Raw genomic sequence first — 23,821 nt, forward strand, 5'->3', positions numbered from 1 at the left:
CACCTTAAAGGCTCGCCCTTTTCCTCTGCAGGAGGGAGAATAATTTTTTTTGGGGGGGGGCCGGGAGGTGACATAAATAACCCCCCAAGTGGGGGGGGGGGCCTGGGCGGCAGAGCACGAGGCGGCGGTCCCTTGAGCGTGTCTCTCTCTCCCTTGTCCCCTCCTGCTTTCAGATCCGCATTTGCAAAAAACCCCAACCAGCAAGCGGCGGCTGCAAGCAAGCTAGCAAGGCCGGGCCCCCCCCAAATCCAGCGCCCGGCAGCCCGGAGCGGCCGAGCTCGCGGTGAGTCCTCCTAGGGGGTGAAAAAGGGGGTGCTCCCCCCCCCCGCACCCCGCTTCTGTAGTCTTGCATGCAGCTTTCCCCCCTTTTTTCCCCCCCCTTCCAGGGCTTTTATTTTATTTATTCATAACCAGGCCGGCTTGATTGGGGGGGGCTGGGGAGGGCGCCCCCTTAACATAAGCACCCTCGGGGCTCCCTGGAGGTCTTTTGAGGGGCCCCGGGGACCCAGAAAGGCGCGCGGTGCCTGGGTGCGGGGGGGAAGGGAGAGCCCCAAGCTTGCACCCCCGCGGAGCCAGGCGCCCGCCCCGGTGCACCTCGCGCAAGCCTGCCTCCCTCTCTCTCTCTCTCTCTCTCTCTCTCTTCCATCCCTTCCTGACTCTGCATTGCTTGGGGGTTTTTTGGGGGGGCCCCCAAATCCCCCCCACCAACGCCGCCCAGGGAAGTTGTGCAAGTGAGGGAGGGGGCTGGGGTGGGCCAGGAACCCCGCAAAAAAATAAAGCAGGGCCCCATCCCCCCCAAGGCCTTTCTCTAGGCGCCTCCTTTTTATTTTTTCCCTCCCCTGCATAGGCCAGGCAGGTCGGGGGGCCGTTGGGGATGAATTTAGGGTGCTCCCTGGAACACCCCCGACTTTATTCCCCTTACCTGCTCGAACCCCAACCACACTAGGCCTTGGCCTCCTCCGCCCCCATAAAACTGGTTCCTCCGCTTTGCATGGCCCGGGCTCTGTCGGGACTAGTCTCCCCCCTGCTTTGAGATGTTTGTTTTTTATTATTTTTTAACCTCTCTTCATTCTTGGGGTTCAGCTCTTTTTTGGGGGTGCAGCTTTTTGGTTTCTTGCAAAGGAAAGGTTGGGAAGTGGGGGTGGGTGAGTGGCTGGCTGGCTTGCTTTCTTTTCCTGCGTCGCCCACCCAGCCAGGTTTCCTGCTTGCTTGCCCCCGAGGCGATCTTGGGTGCCCCCGTCTGGCGGGAAGCGGGGCCCCCGCTTGCACCCGCGTGGCGGGGCACGCGGTCGGGTCGGGGTGCACCGGTTTCCCGCGCTGCGCCCCTCCCCCGCCGCCCCGCGCGCTCCCCCTGGATCCCGCGGCCCTGCCTGCCACCATCGCCACCAACGGCCGGCCGGCGCGCGGGCCTGACGCTGGCACCGTCGCCCTGCGGCCTGGCCTGGCCCGGCTCAGCAAGCAAAGCAAAGCAAGCAAGCAAGCAAGCGAGCAAGCAAGCAGGAAGGTGGCGGGCTGCGAAGGGGACCCAGGCCCCGGGTGACCTTGGGCCCTGCCAGACCCAGCCATTGCAAAAATTTTTTCCCCCAGAAAACTTTTATTTATTGAACCCCAGGACCGTTTCGTGGAGGGTCCTTCCCCAGCCCACCATCCCCAACATTTTGAGAAAACCTGCTTTGTCGTGCACCGAGTGAGAAAATTAGGGGGCGGGGGGTCTTGAGGGTTGGTGAGGAGGGCGCAGGGGGAGCGAGCTTGCAGAAGAAAAAATAAATTTAGTTATCAAGTTGGGTATTTTATTTTTTTTTAAACGGACCCTAAAAAAATCTTGGCCTAGGCCAGCCAGGCACCGGGCCTAGCTGATGTTTGGAAACAGGTGGAAGAGGGAGGGGGGGAAAAATAAAAGCATTTGTTGGGTTTCTGGGGAGGGGAGGGCCGCAGGCGGTGGGTGGAGGCCTGGCCTGGCCTGGGGAGTGGATTTAAGGGGTCTCCTCCACCCCCCTACCCCAGAACTGGGGGGCGCCCCAGATGATGCAAGAGGTTCCAGGGAGGGAGGCCCGGCCAGGTCTGTCTATCTCACCGTTTCTTCCCCCCTCTCCTCCCTCTCTCCCTCTGGGGGTGCCTGTGGCGGACCTCGTGTTAGGTCAGCGCTCATTTAGCTGATTAATTTTGATGTTTAGTTTGAAGGGGGGGAACCTGTGGTGTAATAGAAGATTCTAATCACTGCCTGTAATTACAGAGCTCGGCCAAGCCACTAATGACGGGAGCGGGATAAATCAGCCACCACCTTGTTTAAAAGGGTCTCTGAGTCTGAAACAGGATAAAATTGAATGATTACGATTCACCCAGGTCCCTCCCGCCGTCTCCAACATCTCGATACCCTTAGGATGGGGAGCCCTCCCCAAAGTTAGCAGAAGCCGCCGCTCTCTCTTGCCTTTGAGGGGGGAAATCTGGGCAGGGAAAGAAGTCACTTTCAGATGTTCTAGTTCTATTTGGTGAGCCAGGTGGAGGCCAGTTAACGCTGGCTTGGTCCCTGCAGCGATTGGCAGAAGGCCTCGCCACACTGGCACACACACCCCCGCATAGCGAGATGGTGCCTCCAGGTCTCCTGAGAGTGGTGCCGAGGGTGCGAGCCTTGCACGTAGGCCATCTGGGCACAATCCCTGGTACCACATATGGTCTCTGAAGCCCTGCCAGGAGTGATCCCTGAGCACAGATCCAGGAGTAAGCCTCCTGAGTACAACCAGGTGGAGCCTAAAAACCAGGAAACAATTTTTGGGGTGCTGGGAGGGCACTAAACCTTGCATGCGACTGACCCAGGTTCAATCCCTGGCATCCCGTGTGATCTGAGGTACTGCCAGGGGTAGTTAATTGCTGAGTGCAGAGCCAGGAGCATCGCAGGATGTGGCTTAAAAAAGGGCCTGAGAGATAGCACAGCACAGTGGTGCTTGCCTTGCAAGCAGCCAATCTAGGACCCAAGGTGGTTGGTTCGAATCCCGGTGTCCCATATGTGCCCCCGTGCCTGCCACGAGCTATTTCTGAGCAGACAGCCAGGAGTAGCCCCTGAGCACCGCTGGATATGGCCCAAAAACCAAAAAAAAATTTTTTTTTGTGGGGCCACACTTAGCAGTACTTTTGCTCACACCTAGCTCTGCTGGGCATCCAACTTGTGCCTTATACCCACGAATCTTGCACACTAGTCCTTTTAGCTCAGGTCGCCCTCCCTGTCCTTAAGGCCTGGAAGAGGTGGTGGCTATACAGGCAGCAGGGGTGGTGGCAGTGAGAGGGTTTAGGTGAACTTGGAATGAGTGGACTGCTTACATCAAGCAGATTTCTTACTAGAAACTTAGACAAAACAAAAACAAAAAAAGTTGTTGTTTTTTGTTGTTGTTGTTTATGGGCCACACCTGGTGGCTATACACTCCTGGCTTGGTGGGGAACCAGGTCTGTCCTAGGTCAGCACGTGCAAGGCAAATGCCCCACCACTTGTGCCACTGCTCCAGCCCCAAAACTTAAGAGTTTTAGATTGTCCCCTGGTATCCTACAAAGGACACCCTTCTGAATAAACTTGTTTTTCAGGGACACTAGCATGGGGGGCCTCCCAACAAACTTCTCTCACACTTCCCCTGGTGCTTCCCATCTTTGAATCCCCAAAGCTCTTTAGGGCATATGCTGTTCTGATTTGTGCTCCTCTAACCAGGTCAGGGTTGGGCTTGAGGGACAGCAGGGAGCCGTTGGGAGGGGGGGGGGTCCTTGGTTCTCAGCTGACCCTGAGGGCGGCATGTGACCCAAGACTGAGCCTTGGCTGTTATTTTGGGTCCCCATGAGCCTCTTCAGGTCTGGGCTGGCTTGCGTGGGGGGCAATTGATGATGTGGGGTGACAATAAAAAAGACTTCTAATTATGCAATAAAGAGTCAGTATTAATGGCTCAGCCCCACCTGAGGATGCATGTTGGTTGGCACTAACTTTGTTGCCCTCGCCCCAGTCTGGGCAGGTGTGAATCCTAGGTACTTCTGGGAACCAGACTATTGCTTGTGGTTGAGTTGGGGACTGACTACTTGGTGTTGATGGCTGACTGCTCAGGGATTTCTCCTGATAAGACTCCAGGGTTCATGGGTTGCTGAGGATTGAATCTGGGTTGGCTGCATGTAAGGCAAGCCCTCTGCTTCCCTATCCTGTGTATGGCTTGACCTCCTGTGATGGATCTTAAAGGGTGTGTTTTGGAGGGATGCCTAAATCCAGATGGGTTGTTAACACCTTTTGTCTCCTGCCTCCCCCCAGCACCCCAGCCTCCCTGCTCTACCTGCTGCAGCGAAGAGAAGGGAAGATGAGCGAGTCGAGCTCAAAGTCCAGCCAGCCCTTGGCCTCCAAGCAGGAGAAGGACGGCACGGAGAAGCGAGGCCGGGGTAGGCCGCGCAAGCAGCCTCCGGTGAGTGCCGGGACGGCGCTGGTAGGGAGTCAGGTGGGTGTCTGATCTGTGCCTCAGTTTACCTCATTGGGCTAGGGAGATGGCCATGCAACTCAGCAGTCAAAGCCAGCAGTAGAAGCAGTACAGAAGCTACCGGATGTCGTAGCTCCTTAGCCAGAAGACCAGTAACATATAAAAATGAGGCTTTTTTATTGTTTTGGGCTCACATCTGGCAATATTTCAGGGCTACTCCTGGCTTTGCACTCTGGGATCACTCCTGGCAGTGCTTGGGAAACCATATGGATGCTGGGGATTGAACCTGGGTTGGCTGCATGCAAGACTTGTCATACCAACCTTAGTATCACTCCGGCCCCTCTTTTAATTATCCCAACAATGTTTGGGGGACTTGATCCCCCCACCCCTTAAGGTTGAGGCAGAGGTGGCCTTGTGCTCAGACAGCGCTGGCTTGAGTAGCCTTTTTCCCAACAAAACTGAAGTTTTGCACTTTTAAGATTTCTCATAGTTGGATATATACTATTTCACTGTCTAATTGGAGGTTTCTTTCTTTTTTTGGGGGGGGGGGGTGTTTTGGGCCACATTCGGTAACGCTCAGAGCTTACTCCTGGCTATGGGCTCAGAAGTTGCTCCTGGCTTGGGGGATGCCGGGGGATCGAACCTCGGTCCGTCCTAGGCTAGTGCTGGCAAGGCAGACCCTAATTGGAGGTTTCTAAACACTTGACAGTACCTGTGCTTCCTTGCCCTGGGATCAAAAAAGGGCCTCCTTAGAGTGGCTTGAACTGCTTGGTACACTGGCTTTGAAAGGGGTATGTGGCTGGCAGGAAGGTGCACTCTACCTAGCACCATGGAAAAGGTTTGCCTTGCAAGCAGCCGATCCAGGACCTAAGGTGGTTGGTAACCCCTGAGCACCGTTGGGTGTGGCCCAAAAACCAAAAAAAGAAAAGAAACTCAGCCTGGCCTGCCTAGAATCCTGATGTTCCTTTCCTTTGCTCTCTGGGTCAGGAGTCCAGGGGCTGCGGCACCTGCTAGGCAGGAGCTGTTGGCGAAACTTCATTTCACTATGGGGCTCAAGGAGAGGAAGGGAGCAGGCCAGAACATCTGGAATTGGGTGCAAACCGCTTGCCCAGATGCAGTGTAGTGGGATCCAGCTGTCCCTGGTTTTTGCATTTTTGTTTGGTTTTGGGCCACGCCCCTAAATGCTCAATATTTAGCTTCTAGCTCTGCAGATTTTGGGATCCGGCTACTTCGTCCAGCACCTTGTGGCCCTGATACTGCTCTAGAAGCAGGTGTCCTGTAGGGGCCACTTAGCCCTGACCCCAATGGCTCTTGGGGGGGGTGAGTGCAGGAGGACTCCGGTCACAGCTGGCAGGCCTCATGGAAGGTTCTAGAATAAAAAGAGGGGCAACATAGCCTACACTCTTCTCCCTTCCCTGGGACTTGAGGGGGACAGGATCCCACATACAGGAGGTAGAGGGGGGCCATCTAGGATGCTGGGTTTGAACACAGTAGGATAACAAGTGCCCTACCCACTGAACTATCCTCTGGCCTTCCAGCTGTCAGTGTGGGGTTCCTCTGCTCTGTTCATCCAGTCTGTGCTGGGGTTACCAGGGAGGTGGCTATGTAGGGGTATTGGATTACTGAGCCACCACAGCCCCTGGCCAGTCACCCCAGGAAACAGTAGCCAAGCTCACGCTCTACACACAGGAGCGTATTTTTCTTGCTTGTTAAGTGGCAGCAGTCTTGGCTTCTAAGGCCCAAGCAGGACTCTTGCCAAGATCCTCGGAGCTGGTGGGGCTGAGTTGGGGTGTGAGGGTGCAGGGGGTTACACCCATCATTCTCCCATGGGTCCTCCTCTGGTGGGGTGGGAGTGTTGTCTGAAGCTTGAGGTGTTGTGAGTGCCCCTGCCCTGTGACCGTCCCTCTGTCCTTGCAGAAGGAACCCAGCGAAGTGCCAACACCTAAGAGACCTCGGGGCCGACCGAAGGGGAGCAAAAACAAGGGTGCCGGTGCTGCCAAGACGAGGGTGAGGCTTGTGGGGGTCTGTTTGGGTGGCCGGTGCGCCCCGTCCTTTTCCCTAGGTTGTCTGGGTCGGGACTGTCTGGTTGTGTTTTTTCTTTTCTTGGCCTAGGGGCAGCATGACTTATGGGGTTGGTGACTGGGAGGGGTCTCCCTTCTGGAGGCTCCGCTTGCTCAGGACAATGGGGAAACTGAGGATTGGCTCTCCTTCCTGATGGAGCAGGGCCAGGTGGAGAGCTTGGAGGAGCAGTCTCACCCAGGCCTGAGCTGAGACCCTGGGTTGCCTCCACAGATCTGGGGGAGATCAGGGAGGGGAGGCCCCACCAGCCTTGTAGTGCTATTTGGTGTTTTATTTTTCCTCAGGCACGACTCATATCCTCTGAGTCATGGGTGGAGGAGGGAGTGGGGGGCGTTGTGTGTATGTGGGTGGGGGGGAAACTGGACAGTCATCCCCAGCTGGGGTGAGTCTAAGGCCCTCCTGCCTCCCCCCTTCACTGGACATTGGTTATTTGTGAGTGTGGTCTGGGCCAGTTCTGACTTGGTTCTTTTTTCTGTCCTAGAAAATTAGCACTACTCCAGGGAGGAAACCGAGAGGCAGGCCCAAAAAGCTGGTAGGTGAACGGGGTTCCATGGGGGGTCTTGCATATCCATGCCCTACTCTGGCTGGAATGTTTGGATAGCCTCCTGCACAGACAGGCTGGAGGGCTCAGGACAAGGGTTCACATGGGTCCCCTCCCTCATTCACCCCCATTCTCCAGAGACAGCAGACCCTGAGCTCACAGACTGACTTTCAGGGGTCTTGGGAAAGACCTTATCAAATAAGGCTATGGGTCCAGTGGGCTGAGAAGGTGCCGAGATCTGGGGTGCCTTTGCAGGAGGCTCCTCTTTGTCTACCCATCAAGAGCTTGGATGAGGAATGGGTGGCCTGACTACCCAGACCACCTCTAAGGGGCACACCCAACTCTGGGGAGCAGCCACTTGGGCTCCATTCCGGGGTGAGGGGGGCCAGGGCCTGCTGAGTAACAGGAAACACAGCATTTGGGAGGTGGGGTCCCTGGCACAAGCCTGCAGCCAGGGTGTCCTGACATTTCCCACCCAGTGAGTAGAGTGAGGCAGTGCTGATTTTGGGGGGGGGGGGTGCCCCACTGCACCCAGCCCTGGGGGTGCCAGGTTCCCCTGCCACCACCAGGGGGGGTTCCTATGCTCCAACGCTTCCCTTCTCATTTCCTCCCTGGGCCATCACCTCCCACAGAGCCAGTCACTTCCTGGGGCTCATGCTGCTCTGCCCCCCAGCCCCTGGGCTGGGGCCCAGCTGGCTACTCCCTCCAGCTCAGCGCGTGTGGCTTCTCCGCCTTGGCTTCCTCTTCCAGCGGTGGAATTTTTTTTTATTTTATTTTATGAATGAAACTGGGCCTTGGAGGTTGCTGAGTCACTCACACACTCAGCCCTGACTCAGCCCTCCGCCTTCTGGACAGCCGGAGGATGTGCAAGAGAGGGAGTGCAGGCCAGCCAGGCGGGGGTGGGTTTGGGGGGCGGGAGGGAGGGGAGCCCCGCGCTGGCTGAGAGCTATAACCCGTGCCTACTCCCCAAACCTCGCAGGAGAAGGAGGAAGAGGAAGGCATCTCGCAGGAATCCTCAGAGGAGGAGCAGTGAATGGTCACCCCGCAGCGCAGATTCTTCTGGGACTGGACAGCTCCACGCCCATCACCCCTGCCCCCCCCCCCAGGCCCTCGCGCCCCCTCCCAGCCTGCCCGCTCCTCAACACACACTACACAGCACACCAGCCGCCGGGGCCGCTGTTCCTTCGGTCTCGGTCCCCTGCGTCTCTCTGGCCCACACGACCCCATGCCCTGTCCAGCGCCACTTAGCTGCACATTCTGTACCCCCACCTCAGCCAGACGTCGTTCTTGGTTTGGGGGAGTCCTGCTCCCCGTCTTTCCCATGCTTTCCTCTGGCTTCCCACTAAGGGACCTGGGTGGGCTCCCTTGGCCTTAAAAGGGGCCCAAGCCCCATCATTCTAACGCCCCGATCCCCTCACCCCACTGGCAGCAGGGGTGGCCCTGAATCACACCCTTCACCTTTCTCTCCACAGCGTGGCGCTCACTCACTTTTCCTCCTCAGTCTGGCCAAGCTACCTGCATTAGGTCAGATGGCTGTGTGTGGGGTGCAGGATGAAGGTGGGGGTGCATTTCAATGACCCCCTTTTTACTAGGCCTCTTTCCACCTACATGGAGCTCCCCTCACCCTCCCTCCCCCGCCCCCTAGGTTCTGGTTCCATCTTTTCCTCTGTTCACAAACTACCTCTGGACAGTTAGTTGTGTTGTTTTTTTGTTTGTTCACTGTTTTCATTCTTCAATACCATCATTGCTGCTGCCAGAGCCAATAGCCTCGCCCCGACCCTGCCGCAGACGCTCTTGGGGCAGGCAAAAGCAGGCAGGCAGGCAGGTGGTGGGGCGCTGTGACCACCTTAGTTCCAGGGAAGGTGGGGCTCTGCCCCTGGGATGTTCCTCAGAGTGTGTGGGGGGGCTTTGTTCCGTGGAGGGCCATCTTCCCCCCCTCTTCTGTTGGGGAGGAGGTAGCCATTATTTGTCCCAGCCTGGGGCCCCCCCTTCTGGTTTCCTATTTGCAGTTACTTGAATAAAAAAATATCCTTTTCTGGACTGGAGTCTGTTGTAGGTCAGTATGGATGGATGGAAGTGAGGGTTTGGGTTGGAGTAGGGTGTCATGCTTTTGGTGTGGGGGGGCACTCCAGACAGGAATTGTCTAATGCAGGACCATGTGGTTCCCTGAGCGGGCAGGGCCCAGGCTGCCTGGCATATTCCCTAGACCCCTAAGCACAGCTATAGAGCAAGCGTGGCTCTGGGATTGATTCTAACACGGAGATCCCTGGGAGTAGACTGGTAGTGCAGAGTGCTTCCCTTCCCCACATGTGATGCCAGATCCAGGTTTGGCATGCCAGGTCACCAGTGGTCCCCAACTTCGGAGTCAGGAGTGAGCGTTAAGCCCTAGGTTCACATGACACCCCTCAAAAGTTATCAGTTTTACTAGCCACAAAACATTTTATTTACAAAATATATAAGGGATACTATACAACAGTCCCCATTAGCCCTGCTTCCTGCCACACCCTTCAGCCAGGCTGAGGCCAGCCCAAGGGAGGGAGAAGATGGGATGCAGGGGTGGGGTTACTCAGGCTCTCACGTCCAGTAGGGGCATCCGCTTGTGCTGGTAGCCTCCGCTCTGCCAGCCATGCACCACCTGCAAGGGAGTGCAAGAGGGTCACCCACCGGGAAGAGGAGGGCAAACCCAGCTGGGCCTGATCCCCAGCCCCCAGAATGCTTACCTTGGGTTCCCCTACATCAGCCAGGAGCTCCTGTTCTGCTTCATGAAGTTCCTCAGCTGGGTCATAACTGTACATGGGGAGTAGGTGGTGGCGCAGCCGGTCCACCCTGGGGAGCAGCAAAGGGGTTCAGCCTAGGGGTGTCCCTTCCCTCAACTCCCAGCAGCCTTGACTGCACCCTGGGTCTCTACCATAAGCAAGAACACAAGCCCCAGGGGTGCAGGGGTTTTCAGTCCTGCCACAAGCCAAGGGGTGTGCCCTCGTGTGCTTTTGGGGGTACAGGGCTATCCTGGGGCAAGGACACTCACCGCTTTTTCTTCTGCACATACATCACCTGTAATAGAGAAGGGGTGTGAGTTGGCAGCTGTGACAGTGAGGTCCCCCAACCCTCTGCCTTCTGGGGTGAGGGGCTCCTTACCACAGCCACCACCACCCCGACCAGGGTGATGAGGAAGAAGGGCCCCAGCACATAGCCCACCATGGAGTCGCTGCTGGCCTGGGGGGCACTGGGCACCGTGGAGTTGCTCATGGCATCGGCGCCCCGGGCCCAGCATGGGACAGTAGTGCCTGGGAGGGCGCCTGCACCCGGCTCCCTGCGGACAGAGGAGGTGGTCAGTGGCCTGGCCGCCCTCTTGCATTGTGGGTGCACTGTCACCACTCCACAAACCCGGGGTATGAGGGGATGGATACCTATGCACCCGTTTAGGGTGGAGCTTGGCTGCAGATGTGGGTGCCCACGACCAGCTCTGCCCCAGACCAGAACACAGGCCTGCGGACAGCTAATAGTAGATGAAACTGTTAGGTAACGCTGCGGGGCCTTTTGGCTGTTGTCAGGAGCATCCTTAGAAGCGCCCCAAATCTGTACTGGATGCCAGGCTTTGGGTCTTGGGGTCTTGTTAAGATGAGGCCTACCTGCCACCATGGGCAGGGTGCGCCCAGGATCTGGGGATGAATGATGTCACCTCCGTCGGGGTGCCCACATGGGGTTCCCCTCTCCTGGCCAGGGCCAGAGGTCAGCACCCCAACAAACAAACCAAGGAAGCTGCATGCACAAGTCTCAGGGGTCCCCAAGCCCTGCACCAGGGGGGTCAGCTCTGCACCCCTGGTTGTGCTGGGGGCTTGCTAGGTTGGACCACCCATTCTGGGGTCCACAGAGGCGAGGGGGACATGCTGAGACAGGCCGGGTGTCGTGGGGGGAAGCCCCCGGGGTGCAACCCTTGCAGCCTGGCCGTGCCTTACCTCCCGCCGCTGCCGGCCGCACAGCAACGACCAGGCTTGGCCTGGTCCCGCGCCCCGGAAGCGCGGTCTGCGCATGATCAAAGAATCCGGGAGTGGGCGTGGTCTCGGCGCCGGCGCAGCCAATGGCAGGGGGCGGGAGAATTCGGGAGCGGCCAATCACGAGGCCGAGGCGGCAAGTAGGCGGGGCGACGGCCGGCAAGGAGCGGGCTGCAGAGACCTCCTGTCGCCGCCAGGGGGAAGCCGAGAGTCGCGCCGCCGCGTGGGGGAAGGCGAGCGCGCGCTTTCCCGGCGTTCCTCGCGGCCCCAGCATGGCCCCTGACCCTCATCTCTCTGCTCCCCGGGTTCGGGTCCTGGGCCGGAGAGGCGTCTGTCTTCTTTACTGTGGAGGCCTCTTAGCGTTAGGCCAGGCTACTGGGCCAACTTCTTTTGTGAGCAGGGCCCTGACTTGGGTCCACAATGCCCCGTTTAAGTGTTTTCCAAGCAACCCAAGGAAGGCTGCACTGCAGGAGGCCCGGCCTTCCCTGGGACTTTGGACCCACCCGGGGCCTAATTCCTGCACCCCGCACCCTACCCATGATTGCAAGTTCTGAGAAAGCCCCACCAGGGGAGGAGTAGGCAAGACATGGAGAGGCCAAAGAGATAGTCTAGTGGGCAGGGCGCTGGCCTTGCAGGTGTTTCAGACACCGACATCCCTAAAAAATAGGGCCCCTAGAAACCCACCACGAGGAAGAGTAAAAGGATTAAGGAGAAAGGCCCGTCCCAAGTGCCACCCCCACACACGTCTGATGCCAGCAGGAGACCGTCCTGCTGGCATCTGCCAGGTGGTCCAGGTTATCCCAACACCTCCAGCCAGACCAGCGCCTCAGTGTGGAGCCTCCTCGCAATGAGTCCCAGGGAGAATAACCAGGAGGGGCTCCTGGCTTCCTGAGCACCGTTTGAGAGGTCACCCCTTGCAATAAAATAAAATAATAGACTGGCAACGAACCAGGCAGAGAGCTTGCTCTGAATGGATTTTCCATAAGAACCTCGCCCTGCTCTTGGAGGCACAGACAGGAGGGGAGATTTCTCCTGGGCACAGGTCACATGCTAAGTGGACATAATTAAATTCACACACTTCGGAAGTCTGAATGAGCTGGGTCTTTTCAAGAGTGAGTGAGTGAGAGAGAGAGAGAGAGAGAGAGAGAGAGAGAGAGAGAGAGAGAGAGAGAGAGAGGGAGGGAGGGAGGGAGGGAGGGAGGGAGGGAGAGAGGGAGGGAGGGAGGGAGGGAGAGAGAGAGAGAGAGAGAGAGAGAGAGAGAGAGAGAGAGAGAGAGAGAGAGAGAGAGAGAGAGAGAGAGAGAGAGAGAGAGAGAGAGAGTGTTTGTGTTGCTCCTGGCAGGCACGGGGGACCATATGAAGTTGCCGAATCAGTCCTGGAACGGCTGGTTGCCTGCAAGGCAAGCGCCCTACCTCTGTGCTCTCTCTGGCCCCATCAAGATGCTCTTGTTGGTACAGTGAGGCAAAACCCCATTAACATTGGGGGAAACTGCCTGGTCGGACTGACTGAGAACAATTGTTCAACAATTGCCCACTAGCCACATTCCTGAAAGGCTTGAAAATCACGGAGCAACAAGGGATCCTTGATCCTTGATTTTTTGTTTAGTTTTTTTTGAGTCACACCAGAAATCGCTTCTGGCAGGCTCCAGGGATCATATGGAATGCCAGGATTTGAACCATCGTCCTTCTGCATGCAAGGCCTTACCTTCATGCTATCCCTATCTATGTTGGTTTTTTTGTTTGTTTGTTTTTGGGCCACACCCGGTAACGCTCAAGGGTTACTCCTGGCTATGTGCTCAGAAGTTGCTCCTGGCTTGGGGGACCATATGGGACACCGGGGGATCGAACCGCGGTCCGTCCAAGGCTAGCGCAGGCAAGGCAGGCACCTTACCTTTAGCGCCACCGCCCGGCCCTTCTATATTGATTCTTAATGTCCCCAGGAGTAGCACACAACTACCATGGCCCCTGAGACTGAGGATCCTTCAACAATCTCAAAATGCCTCAGGGAAGGCGAGGCCTGAGATACTCCCAGACACCCATCAGTGTCAGAGGCTGGATCTCAAGATTTTCCCTTCCCTTCTGTCTGAGCTGGAGCCAGGCCCACACACTCCTAACTTTTCTTAGTTTTCGTGGGGTGCTCCCCCATCAGCCGTGCTCTGGGACCATGTGCCTGGGAGTGAGCCTGGCTTCTGTCTGCTCACCCTCTCCCTTACGCCCCAGCTTGTCCTCCAGCACCCTCACCAGTGGGGTGGGGTCCCCAGGATCTGCATGCCAGGGTAGCTATGGAAGTCCAGCCTGGTCCAGCACCGCAGATCGGTGCAGGGGCCACAGAGAAGTCGACTCCCCGCGGATGATGTGCATCTCACCCCGTGTTCCTCCCTTCTGCCTTTTTTTTTTAGACCAAGCCCCTTTTATTAACCTTCAAAATAGCTAATATTGGCAAATGTTCTAACTTAATATTTAAAAATGTTTTTTAAATTAAATAACTTTTATTTTGACCAAAGTCGATTACAAATCTTTCACAGTAATTTTTTTTTGGTACATAGTGACATTGAATCAGGGGCATTCCCACCATCAGTGTTGTCCTCTTTCCACCCACCCCTGTTCCCAGCATGCATCCCATACCCCCCCCTTTACCCCCGGGCTGCTAGTATAAGTGGTCCCCTTTGTGTCTAGCTTGTTGTAGATTAGATTTCGATTCTGTTATTGGTGGCTTTGGTTTTTAAGTATGATCATTTTTATTCCTATCTTTCTGAGACCTGCAGCAAAGTCAGGCCAGCTTCCTTCTGGATGTAAGATTGAGGGTAGGGTGGGAGAGGCAGGAATTGGGGTCTTTTTTTTTAGTGATGCTCAAGGGTTACTCCTGGTCTTGTGCTCAGAAATCGCTCCTGGCTCAGAGGACCATATGGGAAGTGGGGATCGAACCCAAGTCCATCCTGGATCAGCTGCGTGCAAGGCAAAAGCCCTACTGCTGTACTATCGCCCCAGCCCCAGGAATTGGGGTCCCTCAGTTTACTTCCTTTTCTCTGCAGACCTAGTAGGCGTGGAGCTGAGGAAAGTGTGTCCTGACTGGCATAGGATTCTCCATCCTTTACCCTGCAAAAAGCCCTTCTGGGTCAGGGCAGGTGGCACTGTTACCCCTGGCACACTCCGGAGTGTCCACTGGCTTCCACCAACCCACACTTCCCACTCACCTGGATCAAAGAGAGACAGGAGGGTGCTGCAAACTCAGCATTCTGTGTGGTCCCCTGAGCACTTCCAGAAGTGATTCCTGAGTGCAGAGCCAAGAGCAAGCCCAGAACACTGTTAGATGTGGCCCCAAACAAAACAAAAAGTAAAAAAGGAGGAGCCAGAGATTGCATGGAGGTAAGGCATTTGCCTTGCATGCAGAATATTGGTGGTTTGAATCCCGGCATCCCATATGGTCCCCTGAGTCTACCAGGAGCGATTTCTGAGCACAGAGCCAGGAGTAACCCCTGAGCGCTGCCAAGTGTGCCAAAAACAAAAACAAAAACAAAAAAAAAGGAAAAAAGGAGAGATCCTTCCGAGGTGTCTCCCCTGAGACCCCATCTAATGGAGAAAGACTTGGAGACAACCCCAAAGGCTGATAGCGCATACCACAGGACAGCTGTGCTCTGCGTGGCACATCTGACCACTATGGATGGTCCTATGAGGCCAGAGAAAGGAAGGCAAGAAATTAGTGAGGAAGGACCTGAGTTATATAGCACAGTGGGGAGGCCAGGTTCAGTGCAAAGTAGCCCTGCCAGGGGAATGTGATACCCCATGGCTGTCAGAACCCAACCCGGGGGAGGGGGCTGCTCCCCAGCTCAGGGCCAGCTCTTGGAAATGAGGTTTCCATCCCCATCAATTCCCCCTTCCCTCGGCAGTCTCTTACATCCTCTCACACCCAGCCTCCTGGCAGAAGTGGCCTCTCGGCCCTCTTTCGGTGGGGAACGGACACACCACACCAGGTGCTCAGAGGGTTCCTCCTGCTCAGTGCTCCGGGGACCTGGTGGTGCTGAGGACTGAAGCCGGGGTCTCCCATAGGCAAAGCAGCTTGGTGCTTCCTCCGTCAGTTTCTGGCCAAAGTTCATGTCTGGCCTCCCTGATTTCTCAGCTCAGCACAGCTCCAACACAGTATCAGACATCCCCCCATTTCATGTGTACAAACCAATCGGGGCACAGAGGCCCCGTCCTCACTTAGTTAACACAATAATCCTGCAAAGCAGGCTTTGCCTCTGCGACTGGAGGCCATGGGAGGTCGCCTGTCCCGACCAGTTGGTCAGCTGAGTTGAGACCTGCCCTGGTTGGATTCCTGGCATCTCTCCCTCTGCTGAGCCTCTGACCTCCCCCCATCACTTCCCAGTCATCCTCCAGCATTTGTCCCCTCTCCCCCTTACCTCCTCCCTGAGCTGCCACCACCTCTCTCCTTCCTCATGCCACCCGTCACCCGAGCAGGTGTCTTTTTGAGGACTGAGTGCCTTGAGTTTAGCACATTGCTGGCAATTCAGAAAAACACGAATCGTTGGTTGTGGCCGCAGAGGCTGAGATGGTCGCTGGCTGTGTCACTAGACCAAGGAGATAATATGCTGGTCACAGCCCTGATTGCGGTGAACAGGACAGCAGCCAAGGCCATATTTTTCTCTTCACACCTGGCGGTGCTCAGGGGTTACTTCTGGCTCTGACCTCAGAAAATCATTCTTGGTGGGCTTGGGGCCCATACAGGGTGGGAGGGATTGCACCCAGATTGGCCGTGTGCAAGCCACTGTAGCTGCTGTGCTATAGCTCCAGCCCCAGGGAATAGGTTTTATTCCCAGGCTTTTCTGGGCATAACTCTCAGCTCAGAGAGGAGGAGATGCCAACCTGCAAGCTGAGAGTTCTGGGTCACTTGCTGGGACCTGTCACCAGAATGACAAAAGGCACCAGGGGCTGCCCATGGGCCCTTCTCATCAACCACACTCCAACACACTCCAACCTGGGGCCTCTGCAACTCTCTCCTCTTGGGTCACAAATGCTACAGGCTAGTGGAGATTGGGCTGCAGTGACTACCCCCATGTGACTCCCTGCTTTCAGGGTGTATAGTCAAGGGCCAGAGGGAGAGTAGGGCATTTGCTTTCCGTGCTGTCTCAACGGGGTTTCGATCCCAGGCTTTCCATGTGGTCTCCCCCAGCACTGCCAGGAGTGATCCCTGAGTGCAGAGCCAGCAGTAAGCCCTGAGCATGGCTGGGTGTGGCCCCCACAACCAAACAAGTAGATGCAAAAAGCAGAAAGCCATCCTTAGAGACGCTATGACCCCCAATAGAACCCAGGTGCCTCTTGGAGTTTCCTCAACTGTAGGTCTTGCAGCAATGAATGTGGCCCTTTGACAGGGTAGCGGCGGTCAGCATGGAGTACAAAGGAGGCCCACAGGAGCGGGGTCTTAGGGGGGCTTCCTGGCCAGCTGGCGGGGATGACGCGGACTCCTGTTCAGCTCCTCTCCTCGTGCCTAGGAACTGGGCAATGTGATTGCCGAGAACCAGCTCGCTGACGTTCATGGTCATGTGAAAGATCACGGCTGCCTCTCAGCTGGGGTCACGTGGGGCTCATGCCGGTGCTGACCTTCCCGATACAGTGACCACATCAGGTTTCAGGGCTGACTCGGCCGCTGCCGATGGGACCAGAGTTGCCGGCCAGCACCTGTGTATGTGGCTGGACAGATTTTTGTTGTTTTTCTTTTGGGGTCATACTCAGTGGAGCTCATGGGTCACTCCTGGAGGTGCTCAGGTTACCCTATGACTAACTGAACTGGGTCCTTCTACATGCACTGCAAACACCTTAACCTCTGCACTATTCCTCTGGGCCTTGGCTGGCTTTTATGCTGACCTAGCCCCATTCTGTTTTCCTTCTCATTATAAAATACTCTTTACTCATCTGTAGGCGTCTCCCATCACACCACGTCTTCTGCCTCTGCCTGGCCCAACCTCTGTGCCCACGCCCCCATGGTCTCCTCCCTGGACCCAAGGGGCTTCTGAGCAAAGCAGCAGTGGCAGTGGCAGAGGGAAATATTCCACAGGGATGTCTCAGGCCCCAGCAGAGGAAGTGACAAGAGAAACTGAACCAAGAACGCCAAAGACAAGCTCTGGGATGGACACCAGACACAGGGCAGGGATGTGTGTGAAATACTGTTTTTTATTGGTTGGCACAAGATTACAACCTACAGTTCCAATGCCCTTCCCTCACGCACAACTCAAAAGGAAGGAGAGTGAGTAACACACAGAGAAGGACAGCATACTCACAGGTTAAAGCGTTTGCTTTTTACAAAAAGAAGTGGGAGACGGGTGGTGAGGGGATCTTAGGGGAAACCGAGGCTCTATCTAGACTACAGGGAAGGGGCTGCCTCTCTTCTGCGACTGGCACCGCACGGTGCTTCAGAGAAGAGGATGGTAGCACAGACTGGGTTAGAAAGGGGAAAGTGGGAGGGACGGCTCCGTGCAACCTGCCTCAAACCCCTGCCCTGGCTGGATCCAGCTCCCTTGGCTGCTCAGAACCCCACACACCCCTGCCACGCTGTAGAGGGAGCCAGGAACACTCTCTGTGAGCAGGGAGCCTCAGCTCTCTCCTGCCTTCTTGGCACCATTGCTCCCTCTGCTCCGAGGAGCATTGTGCGGTCTTCCTTTGAAGGCTGCCAAGACCCTGGAAAGGGACCATGGGGGGCAAGTGACCCCGAGGGTGGGGTGGGGTAGGAAAACTAGATTTTCCATGCAATATCAAGCAAGGTGGTTTGAGAAACGGAAGAAAGAGAAAACAAGACCATACACCCATGGGTCCAAGCTCTCAAGTCCTAGACCTAGAACTGTGTGCAGTGGGAGCACAGGTGATCCAACCTCACACCTTACACTTCGAGCCCTGTTCCAGGCCTTGAGGGGCAGACATCATGGCTGAGACCCTCACCCATCCCGACAACCCTTCCCTACCTTTACACACGCCCTGCCCTGTGTTCTCATTTAGCCGAGCTCAGATCTGTCAGTTTCCGAGGTTGGTTAGTCCTTGACCCACTGGTGTTCCACTTTTTACTAAACTGAATGTTTTCTACCACTGCAAAATGCATGGAATTTGCGTGTGCTGGCTCTGTAAAAAGGGCTCACCAAGGATGAAGGAGCTTATTCACAGGAAGGCCAAGGTATCTGTTCTAAATGGATCACTCCTGGTGGTTTGAAGGGGACCATATGGGATGCTGGGGATTGAACCTGGGTTGCAAAGCAACTGCCTTCCCTGTTGTACTGTCACTCCAGCAGTGTCTGCTTTTATTTTTATTTTTTTTATTTTTTTTGGTCACATCCGGCGGTGCTCAAGGGTTATATTCCTGGCTCTGCACTCAGAAATCGCTCCTGACAGGTCGGGGAACTATATGGGATACTGGGGGTCGAACCCAGGTTGGCTGCGTACAAGGCAAACGCCCTATCTGCTGTGCTCACTCCTGTCCTGTGTCTGTTTTTCTGACATCTGTCAGGGACAGAACTAGGCAGAATCCTGAGGGGTGCATCTGTGCCGGTGACTCTGTGCTCTGAGACCTGAAGGCATTACTAGACTTGGCCATTTGAGACTCAGCTAGAGGAAGGACTACAGGGAAGGACCAAGAGGTCTCAGAGAAGCCTTGGGGAAAAGGTCAACCCTACCTTTTAGATATTTTGCCTTAACTGAAGAGGTTCCCTGGAACTCTCTGTTGAATTTGACTGAAGATGATGCAGCTGGTGAACCCTTGTGATGGGAAGTAGTCCATGCAATCCCTCTGCTTTGGTTTTGTTTGTGGGCCAAACAAATCTGGTGATGCTTAAGGGATTAATTAAAATCTGGTGGTGCTTGGGGGACCATATGGGTGCTAGGGATTGAACTGGGGTTGACCATGTGCATTTAAACACCCTACCTGCTATGCTCTCTCTAGCACCAGTCCCTCCGCTTTAAGTGGTCTTGGGGACCCAAGGCTCTGATGCCGCTGGCAGCTGAGGGTGTAGGGGCCTACAGGGAGGAAGCCAGATCAGGTAAATCTTATGCATCTGGAGATCAGCCCCTGCAGCTGACACCCAGTTGATGCCTCTCTGCTCCACAGGGCACACACCTTACTGTGTCCTGGCGAAGGAGATGAGGTCTTGGACAGCAGGCCAGGTGGGCCAGACAGCGTAGTGCTGCTCAAGGCTCCCCCTTCTCTCTACTCCTCAGACCACAGCTCTATGATGATTATAGTAGGTGCCACACTGGTGGTGCTCAGAGCTTGTTTCTGGCTCTGCACTCAGGGGGTCATTTCTGGTGGTGTTCAGTAGGTGCCAAGTGAGCATTTTTGCCCTGCACGATCTCTGTGGCCTAGGCCAGACTTCTTAGGACAGGTCCCTCATCCTCCGTTCCCCCAACCTCACAGCACACAGCATACACACACCTTTGAGAACGAGACCCTGCCTGACAACCCTTTTCTCTCCTCCTAAGTAGTCTAAAATCATCCAAACCATGAAGTCATGATGAAAGGTCTGATGTTTACAGGACTGAACCACATACTGGGTTTCAAGTACGACGCAGCGGACCAATGACGTCTCTAACTATAAAATGTGACTTTTTACCGCCGGCCACTGGGCTCTCACACATCGAGGCCCCAAGCAACACATCTACGTTCATCGATGGGTAGAAAAAGGTAAGGTGAAGAGGTGCTCAAGGCCAAACTGTGGGCGCAAGGCAGACCTTGTTGGGGAGCAGCCCCCTTGGGCTCTGAGCACAGAAAGCAACTCACAGGCGTGAGGAGGGGAAGGTTTTGCCTGAACCTTGTGGCTCTGTTGCCTCCTGGGAACACCGTTCTGTTTCCAGAGAGACACAAGCCTTCAGCTTATCGAGCAGAGTCTGCCCAGGACTCCAAAGCCTCCCTGCTCCCCAGCACTCTAAAGACCCCCAAGACCTAACTCAGATCTGTTCCATGAAGCTCTCTGGGGAGCAGAACCACTTGTTCCCTTTCCTGAGTGTCAAACCAGCCTGTCCGGTCCCTGTCCTCAGTCAGAGGTGAGAGGCTGCCTTCTCACCCTGTGGGGACGAGGGGACAGGATGTGCTCAGAAAGGTGGGTGCCCCTGGGGCAGCCAATGACGGAGGGGTTCCCAGGCCACCTCACTGGCAGGACAATTTCCTGAAGATGTGTCACTTATTGCCAAGCAACGAAAGGGAGGAGCAGTCTAAGGGAGAGCACTGGATTGGGCCTCCTGCTGCCTTTTCTCCACAGGAGATTCCAAAGATGGCATAAGATTTTTTTTTTTTAATCTGAAGGGGACTTTGTTCAGGCCCACTGTGGGGAGTGCTGGGAGGCTGAGCCCACAGAGGCACAGTCGGAGAAGGAAACTTCTCCACAGGAATTCACACTCCCTTCAAAAGGGATGCCGAGAATCAGGGCGCTGGCTTAGCTGAGAGGGAAGCACGGGGGGTCACAGTCATGGTGGGGCGTCCGCTCAAGGACACTGCTGCTGCCATGTTGGCAGCACCATCTGGGGTTGCTGCCTGTCTTGGGGGCCATCAGCTCTGGGAATGTAAACCTAAGGATACACAGGATGATGAATGTGATGAAGGGGTGCTGGAAGCCAGAAGTAACACTGGCATGCTCTCTGCCACCTTGACTGTCAACCATTCTTTTCCAACCCAGGGTCCCTCTGTTCTTGGTGGCACCCCCTCTGAGTGACCCTGAGCTCAATCAAGTGCATCCCATTAGCGCTAGAACCAAAGCTTTAGGGGGGAGCCGCTGGCTTGACTGGAAAAATAGAGATACAAAGTCTGTGTGGACTGCAAACCTCACTCCAAGCAGTAGGCCGGATTGCGATTTGGTTTTTGCACAAGCTATTCAAGGGACTCAGGAGGACACGTATATGGTTTCTAGAGGGGGAAGCATCAGTCTCTTGAAAGTCCTGATTGGGCTTTTCAGGTCCCTGGGAAGAAATGTGGAGAAAATGGGAGCTGCCCCAGTGAAAGGCTGCAGGCACCCCAGTCCAGCACCCCAGAGGAGGCACAAAGGACAGGCTATTTTTCTTAGGGGCATCCCCGGCAGTGGTGCTGGAGATGGGGGGTGGTTATCAAATCCAGAGATGCCCAGGAGTCAGGCCTGAAAAAAAAAAGTATCCTGATTGTGTTTTGAAGCCATGCCTGGTGTTGCTCAAGGCTTACTCCTGGCTGTGCACTCAGGGGTCACTCCTAGAAGGGCTCAGGGGTCTCTGGGTGGCACCTGCCCACTATCTTCTCTCTGGCCCCAGAGATATCTTTCAGCCTGTGCTTCCTCATTTCATTTTACCTAACATTTGCAAAGTTTCACTGCTGAAATCGACACTCAAAATGCCCGAGGAAACAGCACTCTGGGTCTCTCTGGGTCTCTGTGGAAGGCTCAGCCGGGGGAATTTCCACTCCTTTGCCCAGCTGGAGCGGGAAGCCTCCCACAGTGGTGGGCAAAGGCTCCAGAAACACCCTCAGTCCTCTGGACACAGATCTGTGGGGCCCCAGAAATCCCCCAGTAAGAGCTGGAAAATCATTTGTATCCTGGAGTGAACTGGCATGTCCTTTCTCCTCCCCAGTGCTGACTGCAGTGACTGTCCTGGATGTCTCTTTGTTGTATTGAGCTGCAGATGGAACCAGGCTGATGCTAGAATTAGCAATGACAGCTAACTCCCATTTCTCCTGCAGCAAAAATTCATCTCACTTGGGGCTATTTCTTTTCATTCAGAATTAATTTCCCATGAAGACAAGTCTAAAGAACACTTCAGAAATATTAACATCACACAAATGTGGCAATAAAAAAAAATCATAGTGCGATAGTTAAATAAATTCCTGGTGTGAACCAACACAGTAAATATGGTCCCGGCTAAGCTGCTGAAAGAGCAGTTCGGGTGGGTGGGTGGGAGCTGGAGGGGAGCAAGACAAGGCATAACCCCGAGGTCAAGTGCAGGCCTGAGGCAGACAGCAAGGCCAGAGAAGGTCAATAGCTTCTGCCTGGCGGGTCATCAGCCATTGATTAGGAGCAGAAAGCAGGGAGGGATGGAGCAGGGGGATGAGAGTTAGAGACCTCAGACAGGTTGCCCCAAACATCAAAACAGAAAGCTTTTTTTTTTTTTTTTTTTGCTAAGATAAAACCTTGCAACACATTTACAAAACTGCTGTATTCCAGGGGAAGAGGTCAGTGACGCCTTGCACCCTGACTGGCACCCCAGGTCTTCTGTAGCCTTACAGGTCTCACCCCCTCCCATCTCTCCTGAAGGCCTCAGCAGCAAGGCGGCGTGTATGGGTACTGTGGAAAGACCAGGCCCTTCTCTCTCTCTCTCTCTCTCTCTCTCTCTCTCTCTCTCTCTCTCTCTCTCTCTCTCTCTCTCTCTCTCTCTCTCTCTCTCTCTCCTCTCTCTCTCTCTCTCTCCTCTCTCTCTCTCCTCTCTCCTCTCTCTCTCTCTCTCTCTCTCTCTCTCCTCTCTCTCTCTCTCTCCTCCTCCATCACACACACACACACACACACACACACACACACACACACACACACACACACACACACACACACACACACACACACACACACACACCCTTGAACGCATACATCCAAAAGCACAGTAAGGGCTCAACTGGTGTTTCCCGAGTGGGAAATTGCTAACGCTGGAAACAAATCCACACTGACAAACTTCAGCATCTTTGTCTCTACTGAATCGGTGAAATCTGATGCAGATTCGAGTGACAACCGGAATCTAGAACAGACCAATTCACTGTAAGAGACCCCAAGGGTGCCGCTTGAACCCAGGGAGCCGCTTCTGTCAAGCCTGAAAGAGATGCATACAACACTGACATATTTCAGGGGCAAACAGGGCCAAGGAAATATTCCGGAAGAGGGGAGTCAATTCTGTGCTTTTGGGGGTGAGGGGCACGATAAAGGTGACAATGATCATGGACCTAAATCATGTGTCAGAAAGGGACCAAGATCCCACATCAGGAAAGACAGCCACAGTGTTCGTGGTGGCTGGCAGGGCCAGGCGCTGAGCCTTGCTCCTGAGAAGTTCACTGCCACAGAGAACAGCACCAGTCTCAATGATTGTGGGCCTGGACAAAGCCACATTTTGTCTGTCATAAAGCATTAGCACAATCCCTCCAGTTAGCTGCAGAACAGGCTCCATTCATGTCACTGAAAGATATGTCTTGGCATGGGTTCAGTTTCCTGACCCAAAGATCCAAGCACAATCCAAACTGGACTTTGTAGGGTATCAGATTGTTGGGCCGGCCCAGCCAAAGCCTCTTCAGGTCATGAAAAACACACAAGAGCTACTGCTTACCCCACAGTTTTCTTTCTCGGGAGCACACTTTCATCCCTTCTCTTTCAGGTAGAATTTACTTGGGAGAATGTAATTTTTAGTTCCACTTAGCCCTTAGTTGGATTTATTCCTTTTATCTGCAAAGAGCCTGGAATCAGTCTAAGCCAGGCTACAAGCAGCAGTGTGTTTGTTTTACGTAAACTGTGGGTTAGTGAACTGGCCTCAGACTCTAATCACCCGCTCCATCTCCCTCTAGTCACGGGGACTCTTGGCTGGGGGATAAAATCTCTCTCCCAGAGACAGGATGGGAGCCCAGGGAGACTGCCAACGTTGCTTCTGGCCTGTTCCAAGACCAAGAGAGAAAAGAGTGAGGATGCAAACTGACAGTCCATGGCAAACTTCAAAGCTGTCTCCCCGAAGCCACTGAAATGCCGGGCACTGTCCAACAGGCTGACCAGAGAAGGGAGATTTCTTTTTAGAGGGGAGTGAAGAGCAAAACC

The 23,821-nt window shown here is 55.0% G+C and overlaps 2 protein-coding genes across 3 annotated transcripts; one reads left to right on the forward strand and one right to left on the reverse strand.

The window, feature by feature from the left end:
- Window positions 1-219: 219 nt before the first annotated feature.
- Window positions 220-8,442, forward strand: HMGA1 (high mobility group AT-hook 1). Of its 2 annotated transcripts, XM_049765295.1 has the most exons (5): window positions 220-283; window positions 4,277-4,457; window positions 6,354-6,443; window positions 6,997-7,047; window positions 8,036-8,442. In XM_049765295.1, the coding sequence occupies exons 2-5, from the start codon at window positions 4,323-4,325 to the stop codon at window positions 8,087-8,089; spliced, it is 330 nt and encodes a 109-aa protein (XP_049621252.1). In that variant the 5' UTR covers window positions 220-283; window positions 4,277-4,322; the 3' UTR covers window positions 8,090-8,442. The 2 variants fall into 2 exon arrangements, with proteins under 2 accessions (XP_049621252.1, XP_049621253.1); XM_049765296.1 differs by lacking the exon at window positions 220-283 and having other exon boundaries at window positions 4,277-4,424.
- Window positions 8,443-9,475: 1,033 nt separating this feature from the next.
- On the reverse strand, window positions 9,476-11,078 carry SMIM29 (small integral membrane protein 29). The gene is made up of 5 exons (XM_049765298.1): window positions 11,013-11,078; window positions 10,192-10,366; window positions 10,082-10,107; window positions 9,777-9,882; window positions 9,476-9,691 (listed from the first exon to the last, which is right to left on the reverse strand). The coding sequence occupies exons 2-5, from the start codon at window positions 10,300-10,302 to the stop codon at window positions 9,623-9,625; spliced, it is 312 nt and encodes a 103-aa protein (XP_049621255.1). The 5' UTR covers window positions 10,303-10,366; window positions 11,013-11,078; the 3' UTR covers window positions 9,476-9,622.
- Window positions 11,079-23,821: the final 12,743 nt, after the last annotated feature.

This window comes from Suncus etruscus, chromosome 18 (genome assembly GCF_024139225.1).
Source record: "Suncus etruscus isolate mSunEtr1 chromosome 18, mSunEtr1.pri.cur, whole genome shotgun sequence".
Taxonomy (NCBI): domain Eukaryota; kingdom Metazoa; phylum Chordata; class Mammalia; order Eulipotyphla; family Soricidae; genus Suncus; species Suncus etruscus.

What these genes read in the sequence shown, in the direction of transcription:
- HMGA1 (XM_049765295.1), top strand. Translation starts at nt 4,323, where the DNA reads ATGAGCGAGTCGAGCTCAAAGTCCAGCCAGCCCTTGGCCTCCAAGCAG. An exon ending in CCGGTGCTGCCAAGACGAGG is followed by an intron (nt 6,444 to 6,996) that starts GTGAGGCTTGTG and finishes TTTCTGTCCTAG; the next exon opens with AAAATTAGCACTACTCCAGG. An exon ending in GAGGCAGGCCCAAAAAGCTG is followed by an intron (nt 7,048 to 8,035) that starts GTAGGTGAACGG and finishes CAAACCTCGCAG; the next exon opens with GAGAAGGAGGAAGAGGAAGG.
- SMIM29 (XM_049765298.1), bottom strand. Translation starts at nt 10,302, where the DNA reads ATGAGCAACTCCACGGTGCCCAGTGCCCCCCAGGCCAGCAGCGACTCC. An exon ending in TATGTGCAGAAGAAAAAGCG is followed by an intron (nt 9,883 to 10,081) that starts GTGAGTGTCCTT and finishes GCTGCTCCCCAG; the next exon opens with GGTGGACCGGCTGCGCCACC. An exon ending in CTGATGTAGGGGAACCCAAG is followed by an intron (nt 9,692 to 9,776) that starts GTAAGCATTCTG and finishes ACTCCCTTGCAG; the next exon opens with GTGGTGCATGGCTGGCAGAG.